The sequence below is a fragment of the Pyrus communis genome, chromosome 3, assembly GCF_963583255.1.
Source record: "Pyrus communis chromosome 3, drPyrComm1.1, whole genome shotgun sequence".
Classification (NCBI taxonomy): domain Eukaryota; kingdom Viridiplantae; phylum Streptophyta; class Magnoliopsida; order Rosales; family Rosaceae; genus Pyrus; species Pyrus communis.
Window position 1 is genome coordinate 21,908,653 of NC_084805.1, and position 13,637 is coordinate 21,922,289.

Sequence of the window (13,637 nt, forward strand, 5' to 3'; positions counted from 1 at the left end):
GCATGTTGGATACAATTGATACATTTATAAAATGAGAGACAACACAACCACTTGTTTAAAAAATCGAAGAGACACCGCTCTCTGAATTTCAAAAGCCAGATTTTCCTGAATAAAGCTCGTCAACATTTGTCAAACGCAATCTCAGCATTCTAGAAATCAAGGACAACTTTGTCAAAATATCTCTGGCAAAGTTAAAACGCGTAAAGTTCACTATTCTAACTACACCACTATTCCTGACAAGCATGGGTGACAAGGCCACATACGCACCACTACCTGCTATTGGAAAATCCCCATATATGTCAACCTTAGTCCTCCATGGCAAGGCACACCTCCAAAACACCTAACTCATCTTCCTTGTTAAGAATGCATCTACAACAAAACCTCTCAACATATTTAGTCTTCATTTTCTACAAGAATACCTCTTCAACCAAGTCCATCAAAAAGCCAAACTCAATTTCTCAGCAAGAAAATATTTTTGGTCGAGAAGTTTTACATCAGTATCAAAGTCTAATACTGTTTTTCTTCAAGAGCAAAAACATTTCATATCATCAGGGTCGAGAGCAAGAGTATCTTATATCATGTTATTTCCCTATCTTTTCCTTTGCCTTTACTACTGCCTACAAGACAAGGATAAAGAAAGCAATTAGTTGGAACCTGAAATCAAATTTCCAGTCAAGAACTAACTGCCTGGAACTTTTCCCTAATTCATTACCTTGTATTTCTCTCAAGAAGTCATCTTCAACTATTGTTGGAGTCGGGCCTCAAGTCACCAACATCGCAGAATAATTGGTACGCTGTTGGCTCTTTACACTGAAGCTGCCAATCATGGATGAGTCACCAAGAAGCGATAGACCATCCAAGGGCAAAGATTGCACACCACCTCTACTGGGCAAAAGACTGAAGCAGAATGATCAACGATGAGTCCACGGAGGTCCAAAGGGAGAAAATTGGTGGCTGACTGAGTGAATGGAAGACCAACGTTCAATGATGGGAATCCTAATCACAACCCCAGCAAACTCTACCAGTTTATATCATTCACATGATGTACAAAAGGGTAATGAAAATTACTAATTGATTGCAAGTTACAGAGATGCCGCACAAATTGAAGTCTCAGTTAGATTATCCACAGACTTATCACTACTAAACTGTTGCATGACTGAAGCATAACAGTTGCTACATGGATTCAAGTTTCAAAAGGGATAATCCATGAACACGGCAATTTTAATATATTTATGCATGAAGCATGATTGATGTGTAAGTTCCAATTAGGGGTGGGTTGGTGACACGCCCTAACCCCAATATCCCCACATACCAAGGTAGGCATGTGCTTGTCGACACCCAAAGATGATGAAGCTATTTTAAACATGCATACAAATGAAATATATGTAATTAGAACGATTATACCAATGCAGGAACGTGTTCAAAGCATACAACTACTAAGAATAATATGGAAGGATTACTAGGAAAAGATACGAAGAATGGAATGATACCTATACTGAAGAGACTCGAGGATACCTATGTTGTAGAGTCTTGACGTTAGGATCATGTGCCTCGATCCTAACTCTTGAGGGGGCGCAAAAACCAAAGGGTGAATAGACCAAGGTTTATAATAATAATACTAATAATAAGAAAACCATTTTATTTCTGAACATACTAACCATGTATTTTGCCAACATATATATAATACTACGTATAGGTTTTATGAAAACCTTAGCATGCAATGAAAAACATTTGTAAAACATGTACGTGAAACTAATGCTTAGAAATGGGAATATCGTCGCCCGAAGGAAAATCCATAAATCTTATTACACTATACTCTCTAGGGGTATCATAGTAGCCCGAAGGTATAACCATCACCAAAGGTGAAGCTGTATAACACTAGGTTACACCAGTGAAGAAACCACGGTACATCACCTGAAGATGAAATTGTACAACTCCGAGTTATGTCAGAGAATAGGATATAACATATCTATATGTAAATGCAGCGGGTCCATCATCTGAAGGTGAAGCTGTACATCTCTAGGTTACGCCAGAAAATAGGCCTATACATATTACATCACACACCGACACTAACCCCGGGCTAGTGAAGCTGGGGGTACAATCATAATCTGTCACTACTTATTCATTGTGTCCTAAGGCCATAGACATATCTACCCCTGCTTTGTGGATGTGTTGTATGATAACTCGCTAGATAAGTACCGAAAACATACCTCAAGAGTCTTACATTAAATCCGGAGCTCACAAGCTCAAAATTTCATAATCCATGGTAAACCATACTAGTAAATCCATAACCAAATTATACTCGAGGGCCATAGGAATTCATATATGCAAATCCAATAATTCATAACCATTCGTAAAAACATAATTTCGATAGATCATAAATATTTCGTAAACCATAATTATAGAAATTCATAAGCATAATATAAAACATACTCAAATTAAGAAATATGCAATACATGCTAGGCTAATATTTTATAAAAACACGCAAGTTATGAATGGATCCACTCATAGATATTTTATTGCCCGAAAGCCGCTCGAACTAGCGAGGATTGTGCCGCTTCCCACCAACGCACCTAAGCACAAATAGAGGTCATTTAGTAAAACTCTATCAAACCGGTCAAATTTGGGAAAACAAATACCGGATTCGGATTCAGGACGTCGAAATTAGTTTAGGAGGGGTCTGGACCAAAACCTAAAAAGTCAACGTTGACCAGTTAACGATCAACACAGGCCGAAAAAGTCAACGGCTGGACCGGATCGGGTCGACGGTCTGAAGGGGTTTGGACCAGGTTTAAGGTTAGGCCGGTTAGGATTTTGGGCCTGGGTTGTTGGTTTTGGGCCATGAACTTGGGTCTAATCATTGGGCTGGGCTCAAGTAATAAGCTTTAGATTTCTGGGTTAGGACTAATTGGTTAAGGACTTGGGCCAAATGATTGGATTGGGCCCAGTTGCCAGTTTGGGCTGGTTTTGGGTTGTGGGTCAAGTTTGACCTATTGGCTTTACGAGTCACTGGACCCCACGAAGAAAAAGGTCGGATTTCGACCAGTAATTTCTCGAGCTCCAATCGAGCCCAAAACTCCACCAAACCTTGCACCCCAATATATCAATTTGAAACTTGTGAAACAAAGAATCGAACCATACCTATCTCATGGCTTGCCGTGGCTAGAAAATAGCCGGCAAGTCTTGGGTTCCCTCACCGAAATCTGGGGAGAAGTTTCCACGATGTCTCTGTGTAGTTTGTCATCCAAATTTACAAAACATGATCAATAACAATCACAAGGATAAAAGAAAGTATTTAGAATGTCCCGAGGCTTACCCAAACGGAAAAATCCGAGAACTCGTCGGAGTTCTCCATTTTCGATTTTTTTTTTTTATTTGAATGTGGGTCCAAGGATTGTTCCATAAGTTTAGGCTTAGGGAAGAATATAGGACGATGTGAGGATGATGGTGGTGCAGTCGTCGTGTTGTTTTACATGTGCATGAGTGTGTGTGTGTGGTACTCTGAGAGAAGGAGAAAGTTGCAGAGATGGAAGATGAGAGAGAAAGAGGGGTGGCTGAGGGGAGAGATGAGAGTTGAGGAGTGGGTGAGAGTGTGTCCTGGGGAAAAAGAAAAAGGGGAAGGTTCTAGGCAGAGAAAGGAAGAGAAAATTCTAGAGAGAGAGATGTCACGAGAGAGAAGACACCCCAGAAATGGGGAACATACCTGCCACGTGTCAACACCCCAATGGTCCTTGATAGGAAAATATCTTCAATTATAAAATGACCAAAATACCCTTATTTTTCCGAGTCCCGTAAAATCTTTGTTTTAACTCCAATTTCAATTCCACTCATACCCACGCGTTCGTAACGACAAGTACTATGAGGATATGCCAAGGAAACAAGTCTTACGTGACACGATACGGCAGTTAACAAAGTCATTTTCGTAATTTCACATTTTAAAATTATAAAAACCATAATTTTTGGGGACGGGTCGTTACAGTTGGAAAAACCGAAAATCGCAAAAAAAGGGAACCAAATACCAAATCGAAATAGAAAAAACCCGAACCAAAAAAAAAACTGAACCGAACCGAAGGTTATTGGTTCGATTTCGATTTCGGTGATTCAAAAACCAAACCAAACCGAACCGAACCTAACCGAATTAAATATAATTAAGTTTATTTATTTATTTAATATTTGAATGTTTATATTCCAAGCGCAATTTAAGTTTAGACTCAAGTTTTAAGCTTTTGTTTTAGGCCAACCATTAACCCATAATCCAAGTCCTTTTTCTTCTCCCCACCTATCCCTCTTCTTTCTTCCATTTTTTTCTCCCCATCCGACCCTCTGCTTTCTTCTTTTTTTATTCTCCTCACCCGACCCTCCCTGCATCTTCTTTCACTTTGTTTCTTCTTGCATCTTCTTTCTCTTTCTCTCTCTCTCTCTCTCTTTTTTATTCCTTTACTTTCTTTGAAATGGAAAAACTGTAAGCAAAGTTGTAGAGCATAGTTCAATTTTCAAATTAAAAAAAATAGGTTTTATAAAAATACCAAACCAAACCGAAACCGAGCCAAAAAAACCGAACTGAATAAAAACCAAAAAAAAATGAACCAAACCGAACCGAACCAAAATTTCGGTTTGGTTTTGGTCTTGGCAAAAAACCGAACCGATTGAAAAACCCACCCCTAGTTCCAATGACTTAACTCCCCAAAAGTGGAGATTAAAATTCCAAGTTTTATAACGTTCTAGAGGAGGTTATGATCCAAATTCTCAAACAATTCATCTAATAAGAGATTATTGTCCTAGAAGAGACAACGTAAAACGCCTAAAAAGGCAAGGATATCCAAAGTAATGAAATACATATAAATATGCATACGCCTGCACATGAGAATTATAGAAGCAAGAATTGATGATTACCAATGTTAATTTTGGTTTTACAGTAGCTACTAAATTCATCAATGAGATGTATTGATATTGAGCCACGTTCTTTTATTCGTTGACTAAAAAGAAAAGTTATTGGCCAAAATGGAGAAAGGCAATTCCATTACAATTTATTAAGAACGTGGAAAAATGGACCTATAGTACAAATCGCCAAATGATGTTGAATCCAAAAGGTTACATATGGGCATTTGTAATATAGTGAAATACACTCACATAATATGACACAAGGTTTTCAATTGAAACCAGAAAGTGCAATACACTCCTGGAAACATGATTTCTCATTGTGAAGCTTGTTCATTTCAGTGGAGAATTATGCATGCCCAAAGCATATCTTCACAAGTAAATCCCTCAAGTATACATGGAAGCAAGTTGCTCTGTATAAATTCCAAAGGAGAATGTGTCATGAAGTGTAGAAAATCCCTGAAGGATTCAAATTGCTTGAAGAAAGCCTTGGAAGGGTAAAACATAAATTATGTACTCAATACCAATGAATGATATAAATTGCCTTAATGAGTACTTTCATTATGATATTGTTGCAACACATTGAATCTCTTGCAAGAGTTGATATTAGATTGGAACTATTGAAGAGTCTAGAAATATTATAAAGTGTTGAAATGAATATTGTCTCAAGCTGCAAATCAAACAATATGCCAACAAAAATCTTATCCAAAATGTTTATGGTATTAAAAAAAACCATATAGATTGAAGATTATGAGTTAAATACTCAAATGATTAACCAATATTTAGACACTAAGAAAAATCATTCATCCTCGTGGCGAAAATGATGAATTGATATTTGGTCCAGGAGTACCATATCTTAGTGAGGTATGTGCCTTATTGTATTTAGCACAATACACTGAGTCAGATGTTACATTTCCTGTGAAGCACAATACCAACATATGATATTAGAATGAAGTAAAGTTTATCTTTTGATAAGTCCAGGAAATTATAGACATGTGCTTTTTCTATTCCAAAGAACTCATTCATGGTCTTATTAGGCAAGCAAGAATCTGAATATCTCTCTAACCTGCATACAAATCGCTCTCAGAAATGATTTGCATTTACATATGGAAATAAATTGATCCTACAACAATTAAGGAAGCAACATTCATTGCCATATCTTCATATCTCTCAGAAATACAGGAGTTTGGTTAAAACCTATGGCCATTAAAAGTTGGAGCGTGTGCGAACCACCTTCAGAAGCAAACACTTCAACTATCATGAATGATATCAGATTACATCAACATAGTAATCAGTCAGATTAAAGAATTTGAAATCAGGAGGAGATACTCATCAGAGGGATCATTCAAAACATATCAAGATTTTAACGAGGCGGCCGAAATTAACGTATGGTCATCCAAGGGGGACTATTGTAATATAATATGTGGATGGGCCACATGAATAGTTCATTACTATTCATCCAAAGAAAAAACAGATGGATTATTATTCATATAAAGAAAAACAGATGAGTTACTATTCATGCACAGTATTTCACTATTTATTTTAGGAAAGTTTGTAAAATGAATAGTGTTACTATAGTAATCTTTTGCCTATAAGATGAAAGCATAAGGAGGAAGGAAGAAGTGAGAAGAAGAAGAAAGAGGGAGAAAAACATACAAAGGAAAGAAAGAGGAGTTATGGAGGAAAAGGAAGAGAAAAGGAAAGAAGAGAGATGCGAAAGAAATTACCAATGAGCCAGGCTAGAGAGAAAGGAGAAAATAGTAAGAGTTATTTTATACTCCTATTATTTCAGATAATGAAAGAAAGTACTACTGCTGCCCGAGGACATAGGCAAACTTGCCGAACCTCGTAAATATTGTGTCTTATTTACTTTATTCCACCGTACACATATCGTCAACTTTACAACATGAAACAAAATGTTGAAAGTGAAAACAAATTAAAATATTTTTTTTTTTTTTTAGCTTTCATTTTGTGTCTCATCTCATTGCCTCTCCATTCGACGTCTTTCACACAACCCTTCCTCCAACTCTTTTATTTCTCTCTCATGTGACGAAAATTACAAATTGAAAACGAAATAGTTGCCAAGGGGCTACTAGCTTGATTGGTTAAGTACATTCTTCCTTGCATCAGAGATTTTGAGTTCGAATACGGCCCTCTCCCAATATGACTTATATATAAAAAATAATAACAGAATAATTATCAAAACAAGTCCGATGGACTTTGAAGCTACGGACACATTAACAAATTGAATAATTGAAAACTTTGATTAGTCCAAAACAAGATGCCTGACGAAAGTGTGTCTGTATTTGAGAGTGTGATAATTATTGTTTTAAGTTTATGATTAGCATTACGATTTAGTTGTATTTTTTTTTATTTATAAATGAGAGGTGTTAGATTTGAATTTTGGAATTGGAAAGTTCGATGTCAATTTATTTTTTTTCTCTTAAATATATTGTTGTATAAAAAAATATTTATAATTCAACATTGTGATTTAGAGGAAAACTTTGAGATTCAACAATTGTTCTGTGTTAGAAAATACTCTCCACACTGATTACTGATTTTTGAACTATAACTTGTTATGAGTGACAAATATATATTGTACTCATGATTTATAGTATACTAATTACGAAAATAAAATTGTGACTACTTAATGAAAAACTATGTCGTCAAGTATATATGTGGCCTCACTTTCCATGCATGCATATATATAAGACGCATCTTAATCATTTTGCGACGGTGCAAACGCAAGTTTATCAAACTAAGTGACATGCTATCATTATATATTGGAAATATGTTTCTTACCATTCTTAAGTGATGATGATGTTCGCCACTCTATTTATCATAGTTAGATGAACTTAATTATCAAGATTTATATAGTGATGTTATTTAAACATATTCAACGATGATAAATAGGGTGGTAAATATTATCAACACTTGAGGTGGTGAGCCAAATTACCCCCCCCAAATATTGTGAACGTGATCATACATTTTGAGACTTGGTGGGGAATATTATCATGAAAATAACACCACTAGGAAAAACTCAGAACTAGGTGAAGTTGACAGTTATATAAGGAAGTGAGGGCTGGAATCAATAGTACCACTACTTTTCCACAATGTATAGTAGAGTAAAACACTTAGGGAATGTTATTTAGTCAAACTACAATGTGGTCTTCCTATTCAGCCCGCTGTGTTTCGGATTCAAATTATCTCCATTTTTCTTAGTACAGATTAGAGTAGAATATCGCTTTATTATAATAATAAAAATTTTATGTTGCACACTCCAAATTTGGACTATTAATAATTTTTGACATGTTGGGGGAGGGGAAATGTACTTGAGCACAAGGCCTTAAGTGCAAAAAGTGATTGAATCGTGGGTCCTTGCTAAAAATCACAGAATTCACCGTTCACCAAAAGTTGAAGAAAAAGAAATCTAGGCTTTCAGAAAAAACATAGAGAGAGATGAAAGACTGAATTCTCATTCGACTTATTATCACAATTACAACTGTAGTAAGCGATAAGCTTATATACAAAGGTGGATCAACGATTATTGGGACCCTCTGCTCAATCAGCATTGAAATATGCTTGTAAATCAAGGAAATTAGGAGTAAATTGAATTCCAAAGATCAAATTTCCCTTGATATACCTGAGAATCCTCTTAAATCCCATGAGATGAACTGAAGTTGGATTATTAATTAATTGCTAACAGTTCTATTGGCAGCAAATGCAATGTATAGGACCTGAATATATATGTAAGGTATATTGTAAAGCTCCTACTATACTTTGAAACAAGCTAGGATCTAGAAGGGAATTCCATCATACTTGATCCATTTTCGAGCAGGACCTAAAGGTGTAGATAAGGCTTACAGTCCTGTGCGTTCCCATTTTGTTCAATAGCTTAGTGGCATACTTATCCTGATTCACCGACAAGTCCTGTTGCTGACGATGGACTGTAAGCCTAGGGGTGGTTTGATGAACTATTTCATTTTCAGTCTTAAATTTTTATTTTTTATAAAACTAAAATACGTTTGGTAACTATTTTTAATTTTTAGGGTTTTAATATACAAAATTGAAAACAAAAACTTGAAGGAAAATTTTGAAAATTCAATGAACAGTTTCAAGTAGTAACCAATCGAGTTTTTAGTTTTTCAATTTTCTAAAAAATAAAAAATAAAAACGAAATAGTTATCAAATAGCCGCTTAAGAAATAAGAACAGGATCCAAGATCATTTTACAGTATTCAAATTCTTTGAGTTTGTTCTCTCTTTCTTCTCTCAATGCAAATCCCCAAATTCTAGGGTTTTAGTTGAGAGATTTTCACAAAATTCCCCTAAATTAATTAATTTGTTCAAGTATAATTTCTTTTTCTTTTTTTGACAAACAATATGATAATCTACATTAAACTACAAGGATGTGGATTTAGACACAGATCTTTCCATGCAATGACGAATACTCACAACCAACTGAGTTACATGTCACTTGGATATGATTGAATATATTTAAGTCTTTAAGAATATTAATTAAACTCCGAGTCATAGTGGTGAGATCTACCATACAGTAGTGGATGCCTTTTCTAAAAATTTTTTATTATTAGAGGCTCAGCCTGTGGAGTGTGTGGGGCATACATACTGAAGAATATTTGGTTAAATAGTAAGGAAGAATTAGAAACCTACATTATATTAAGGTTAATCAAATTATTGTGCACACGCCTTCATGTACGCGTACGCAAGGATATGATCGATGCCACGCACTAAACTTTTCCGAGCCATAAGAAAATAATGTCCATTTGCTGGATTGTTTATATATAAGCATCAAATTAATGATGAAAATTGTCTTAAACGGCAGAAGGGTATATACTAGAACTCAATGATAAATTATGAGCTTTAATATCGATCGACCAATTAATTTTACAAATATTAGCTAGTTAGATCGTACAATTCTACGATTAATTTTACAAATATTAGCTAGTCAAATAGCTGCTTAAGAAATAAGAACAGGATCCAAGATCATTTTACAGTATTCAAATTCTTTGATTTTGTTCTCTCTTTCTTCTCTCAATGCAAATCCCCAAATTCTAGGGTTTTAGTTGAGAGATTTTCACAAAATTCCCCTAAATTAATTAATTTGTTCAAGTATAATTTCTTTTTCTTTTTTTTGACAAACAATATGATAATCTACATTAAACTACAAGGATGTGGATTTAGACACAGATCTTTCCGTGCAATGACGAATACTCACAACCAACTAAGTTACATGTCACTTGGATCTGTTTGAATATATTTAAGTCTTTAAGAATATTAATTAAACTCCAAGTCATAGTGGTGAGATCAACCATACAGTAGTGGATGCCTTTTCTAAATTTTTTTTATTATTAGAGGCTCAGCCTGTGGAGTGTGTGGGGCATACATACTGAAGAATATTTGGTTAAATAGTAAGGAAGAATTAGAAACCTAAATTATATTAAGGTTAATCAAATTATTGTGCACACGCCTTCATGTACACGTACGAAAGGATATGATCGATGCCACGCACTAAACTTTTCCGAGCCATAAGAAAATAATGTCCGTGTGCTGGATTGTCTATATATAAGCATCAAATTAATGATGAAAATTGTCTTAAACGGCAGAAGGGTATATACTAGAACTCAATGATAAATTATGAGCTTTAATATCGATCGACCAATTAATTTTACAAATATTAGCTAGTTAGATCGTACAATTCTACGATTAATACGAAATCCCCTCTTCAAATTAGCTCGTTACTAGCTATAACATTGAAACAGCAGCTAGCTAGCTAGGTTTCACCATGTCAACCAGTGACATAAGGGAAGTACATTAGACTTGCCACAGCCTCTTGCAGCCAATCGTCTTCGTCATATTTCTGAAAATTGACGAGTAAATGGTAATGGGTTATTGGTTATTGTAAACAAAAAATGATAACTAATTATTGGATGTGTGGGTTAATTTGCATTTTTATGCATGCATAAATTAAGATATTGCATTTGCCTGGCATAATTATATTTTTTAAAACCTACCTGGACTGCACCACTACTACAGAACGGTTCTGATCGCTGATCTTTGCAAGTTTGTATATTACTCTGAGTCTTTTTCTGTGCTATTTCCTCATGATGATCAGTGTTCCTTGCAAATCTCCCACGAACTCGGACCCTTCTATCAGCTAGGGTTTTGCGACAAGCATACTATGCATACATAGAAAAGTAATTAATAATGAATTCTTAAAACATGGTATTTGCATATATATTTGCTTATAAAAATGTTCTGTTGTTATACTGTTTAATTATATTGTCAAACTGTGAATTTAACACATTAATTAGTTTTTTTTTTTTTTTTTTTTTGTCTCATTTTGTGATTTAGATTCGCAGTTTAGTAATTTAGTTTCAATGTTAAATATATTTAAATCTGTTGTACCTTAATAGTTTTGTTGAAGTTCCTTTGGTTTCTTTTCTTTAAATATCTGTCAATCCTTTCTTTCCTTTCTTCTTCTGAATACCTTCCCACCTTCATTGTAGACTGATCTTCAACTGTAGGCACCTGCTGATTCTCTTGATTAATTGCCTACACACAAAATTTTACACAACTAATATTCTACAGGATCGCAGTTAACCATATATGCACAGCACTACTTTGCACCATATACGTACTAATGATCAAAAAACAAAAATATAATATACAAATTCGTTATGATAAATATGATCAGGTAGAAATAGCATACCCAATTTTCTTGACCAGCAAAGCTAAACGGCTTGAAATCGGCTGACATGAGTCCAGTGAAACAATCCTCCCCGAACTGCTCACAGATATAAGGAAGGTTTAATTCTCCACCAAAATTGGGAGTCCCTCCAATTACATGCAACCCCATATTACCATATTCCGAATATGTACCAGGGACAGCAATATCTTCCGATAATCCTAGTAGCTCTGGGAACGAAGCTGCCATAACAGACGAAGAGATGTCGGATTCTGGTGACACCACATCAAAATTAGCCGCAGCATTGCTACTATCACAAAACGGTACCAAGCTTTCTTCACAAGTAGTACTAGCACTCCACACAGTTCCACCTAAAATTGCAGTACTGCAACCATTTTCTCCGTTTACCACCGGAATTGGGTGCCCGTAAAAATCCGAAGGGAGTGAATTGTCATTGTAGAATTGATGAGGAATGGAAGCCATGGACAAGAGAGCTAGCTGGTGAAGGGCTAATAAGGAACTGAATTTTTTATGCACTGTGTTAGTGAGGCTTTGAACATATATATAGCAATGGTCGATGGGATAGTAGCTAGAGCACTGTCTTTTTGGACAAGTTGTTCACCCGTACAGTTTCGGGCAACTGACTGGTGTGCTGCTGCTTAGACAAAAATAGCTAATCAACATAGCTAGCTCCGTGTAACTGTCACACTTAGTTTACTGTTAGGTTGTAAGCGCGTAAACTTTTGTTGTTTAACTGTTTAAGGTTAAAGACAAGTTCTAGCTAGTACTGTTAATTAATTAACTACACTACGAATTTGGTAAAGATGCTATCTACACATATGTGGGGGATAAATTGCACTTCTCCTGTTGGTACAATCGATAGTTTTACAAAGTAATAATAGTCTTTTCATATAGAATAGTGAGGAGTTTTAACCCATGTGGTGATTAAGAACACACCCTAGGTTCAACATTAGATTCCCGCCTTAGCTAATAGTAGCTTTTACTAGAAAAAAAAAACATGTGGAAAATCTAATACTTAAATCAAATAAAAATAACAAATTAGATTAAACAGGGTTGTGTAAGAAAAAAAAAAAGAAAAGTATTTTCATATTTTCCATATTTATAGTGCTGCATACTATTCTCTCCAACCGCACTTTTTAAACACAAAAATGTCTTCTGTTACTAAACAAGTCAAGTCAAACCATGCATGGCCCTACACTCAATCAAACACAACCTTATTGCTTTGAGTTCTATTAATAATAATGAGTAATAATAATAATGGGTGTGTGTAACTGTATATAAAAACACTTTGCAATATATATATATATATATATATACTTTAATTAAGAAAAAGAAAGACAATTATAGACAGCAAAGCTGGCTACATTTCTGATTCCAAAATCATCATCCCCTTCTTTCAAACCATGCATGGCCCTACACTCAATCAAACACAACCTTATTGCATTGAGTTCTATTAATAATAATGAGTAATAATAATAATGGGTGTGTGTAACTGTATATAAAAACACTTTGCAATATATATATATATATATATATACACATATATATACTTTAATTAAGAAAAAGAAAGACAATAATAAACAGCAAAGCTGGTTACATTTCTGATTCCAAAATCATCATCCCCTTCTTTTCTTTTTTTGTCAAACATCATCCCCTTCCTTTTGCAATTGCTTTATTTTTCTTAACAGAAAATCGTTAATAAAAAGGGACTCTCTGTCGAAACTCCTGTTTTTATGACCTAACTTTTCTGTATTAAAAGAAAAAAAACCCTACTTTTCTTTTTGTTAGATTTGTCCCTTAAAACTTTAACTTGCATAAAATGACATTACAACAAAGCGTCTTAGCGAGGAATACACAACCAAGAGAATTATAGTAGGCTCACCCCCAAATTGCTGGCTCGTGCGTGCATGCCATATTCAACAATAGGAACAGAACTACACAACCAAGAGAGACTAGGAAATAATATAAGGAAATTTTGTTCATTCTACAAGAGTTTTAGTTATCCTTCCTTGAAGGTTAAAATAGTGTTTTGA

General features: G+C 34.9%; 1 protein-coding gene across 1 annotated transcript; it reads right to left on the reverse strand.

The window, feature by feature from the left end:
- Window positions 1-10,683: 10,683 nt before the first annotated feature.
- LOC137728436 (zinc finger protein CONSTANS-LIKE 3-like) lies at window positions 10,684-12,066 on the reverse strand. Its single transcript, XM_068467219.1, has 4 exons — window positions 11,608-12,066; window positions 11,304-11,450; window positions 10,910-11,074; window positions 10,684-10,755 (listed from the first exon to the last, which is right to left on the reverse strand). The coding sequence occupies exons 1-4, from the start codon at window positions 12,064-12,066 to the stop codon at window positions 10,684-10,686; spliced, it is 843 nt and encodes a 280-aa protein (XP_068323320.1).
- Window positions 12,067-13,637: the final 1,571 nt, after the last annotated feature.

Coding starts and splice junctions, on each gene's coding strand:
- LOC137728436 (XM_068467219.1), bottom strand. CDS start 12,066: ATGGCTTCCATTCCTCATCAATTCTACAATGACAATTCACTCCCTTCG. Junction 11,451..11,607: donor TTGCTGGTCAAGAAAATTGG/GTATGCTATTTC, acceptor TTTTGTGTGTAG/GCAATTAATCAAGAGAATCA. Junction 10,756..10,909: donor GTAGTAGTGGTGCAGTCCAG/GTAGGTTTTAAA, acceptor GTCAATTTTCAG/AAATATGACGAAGACGATTG.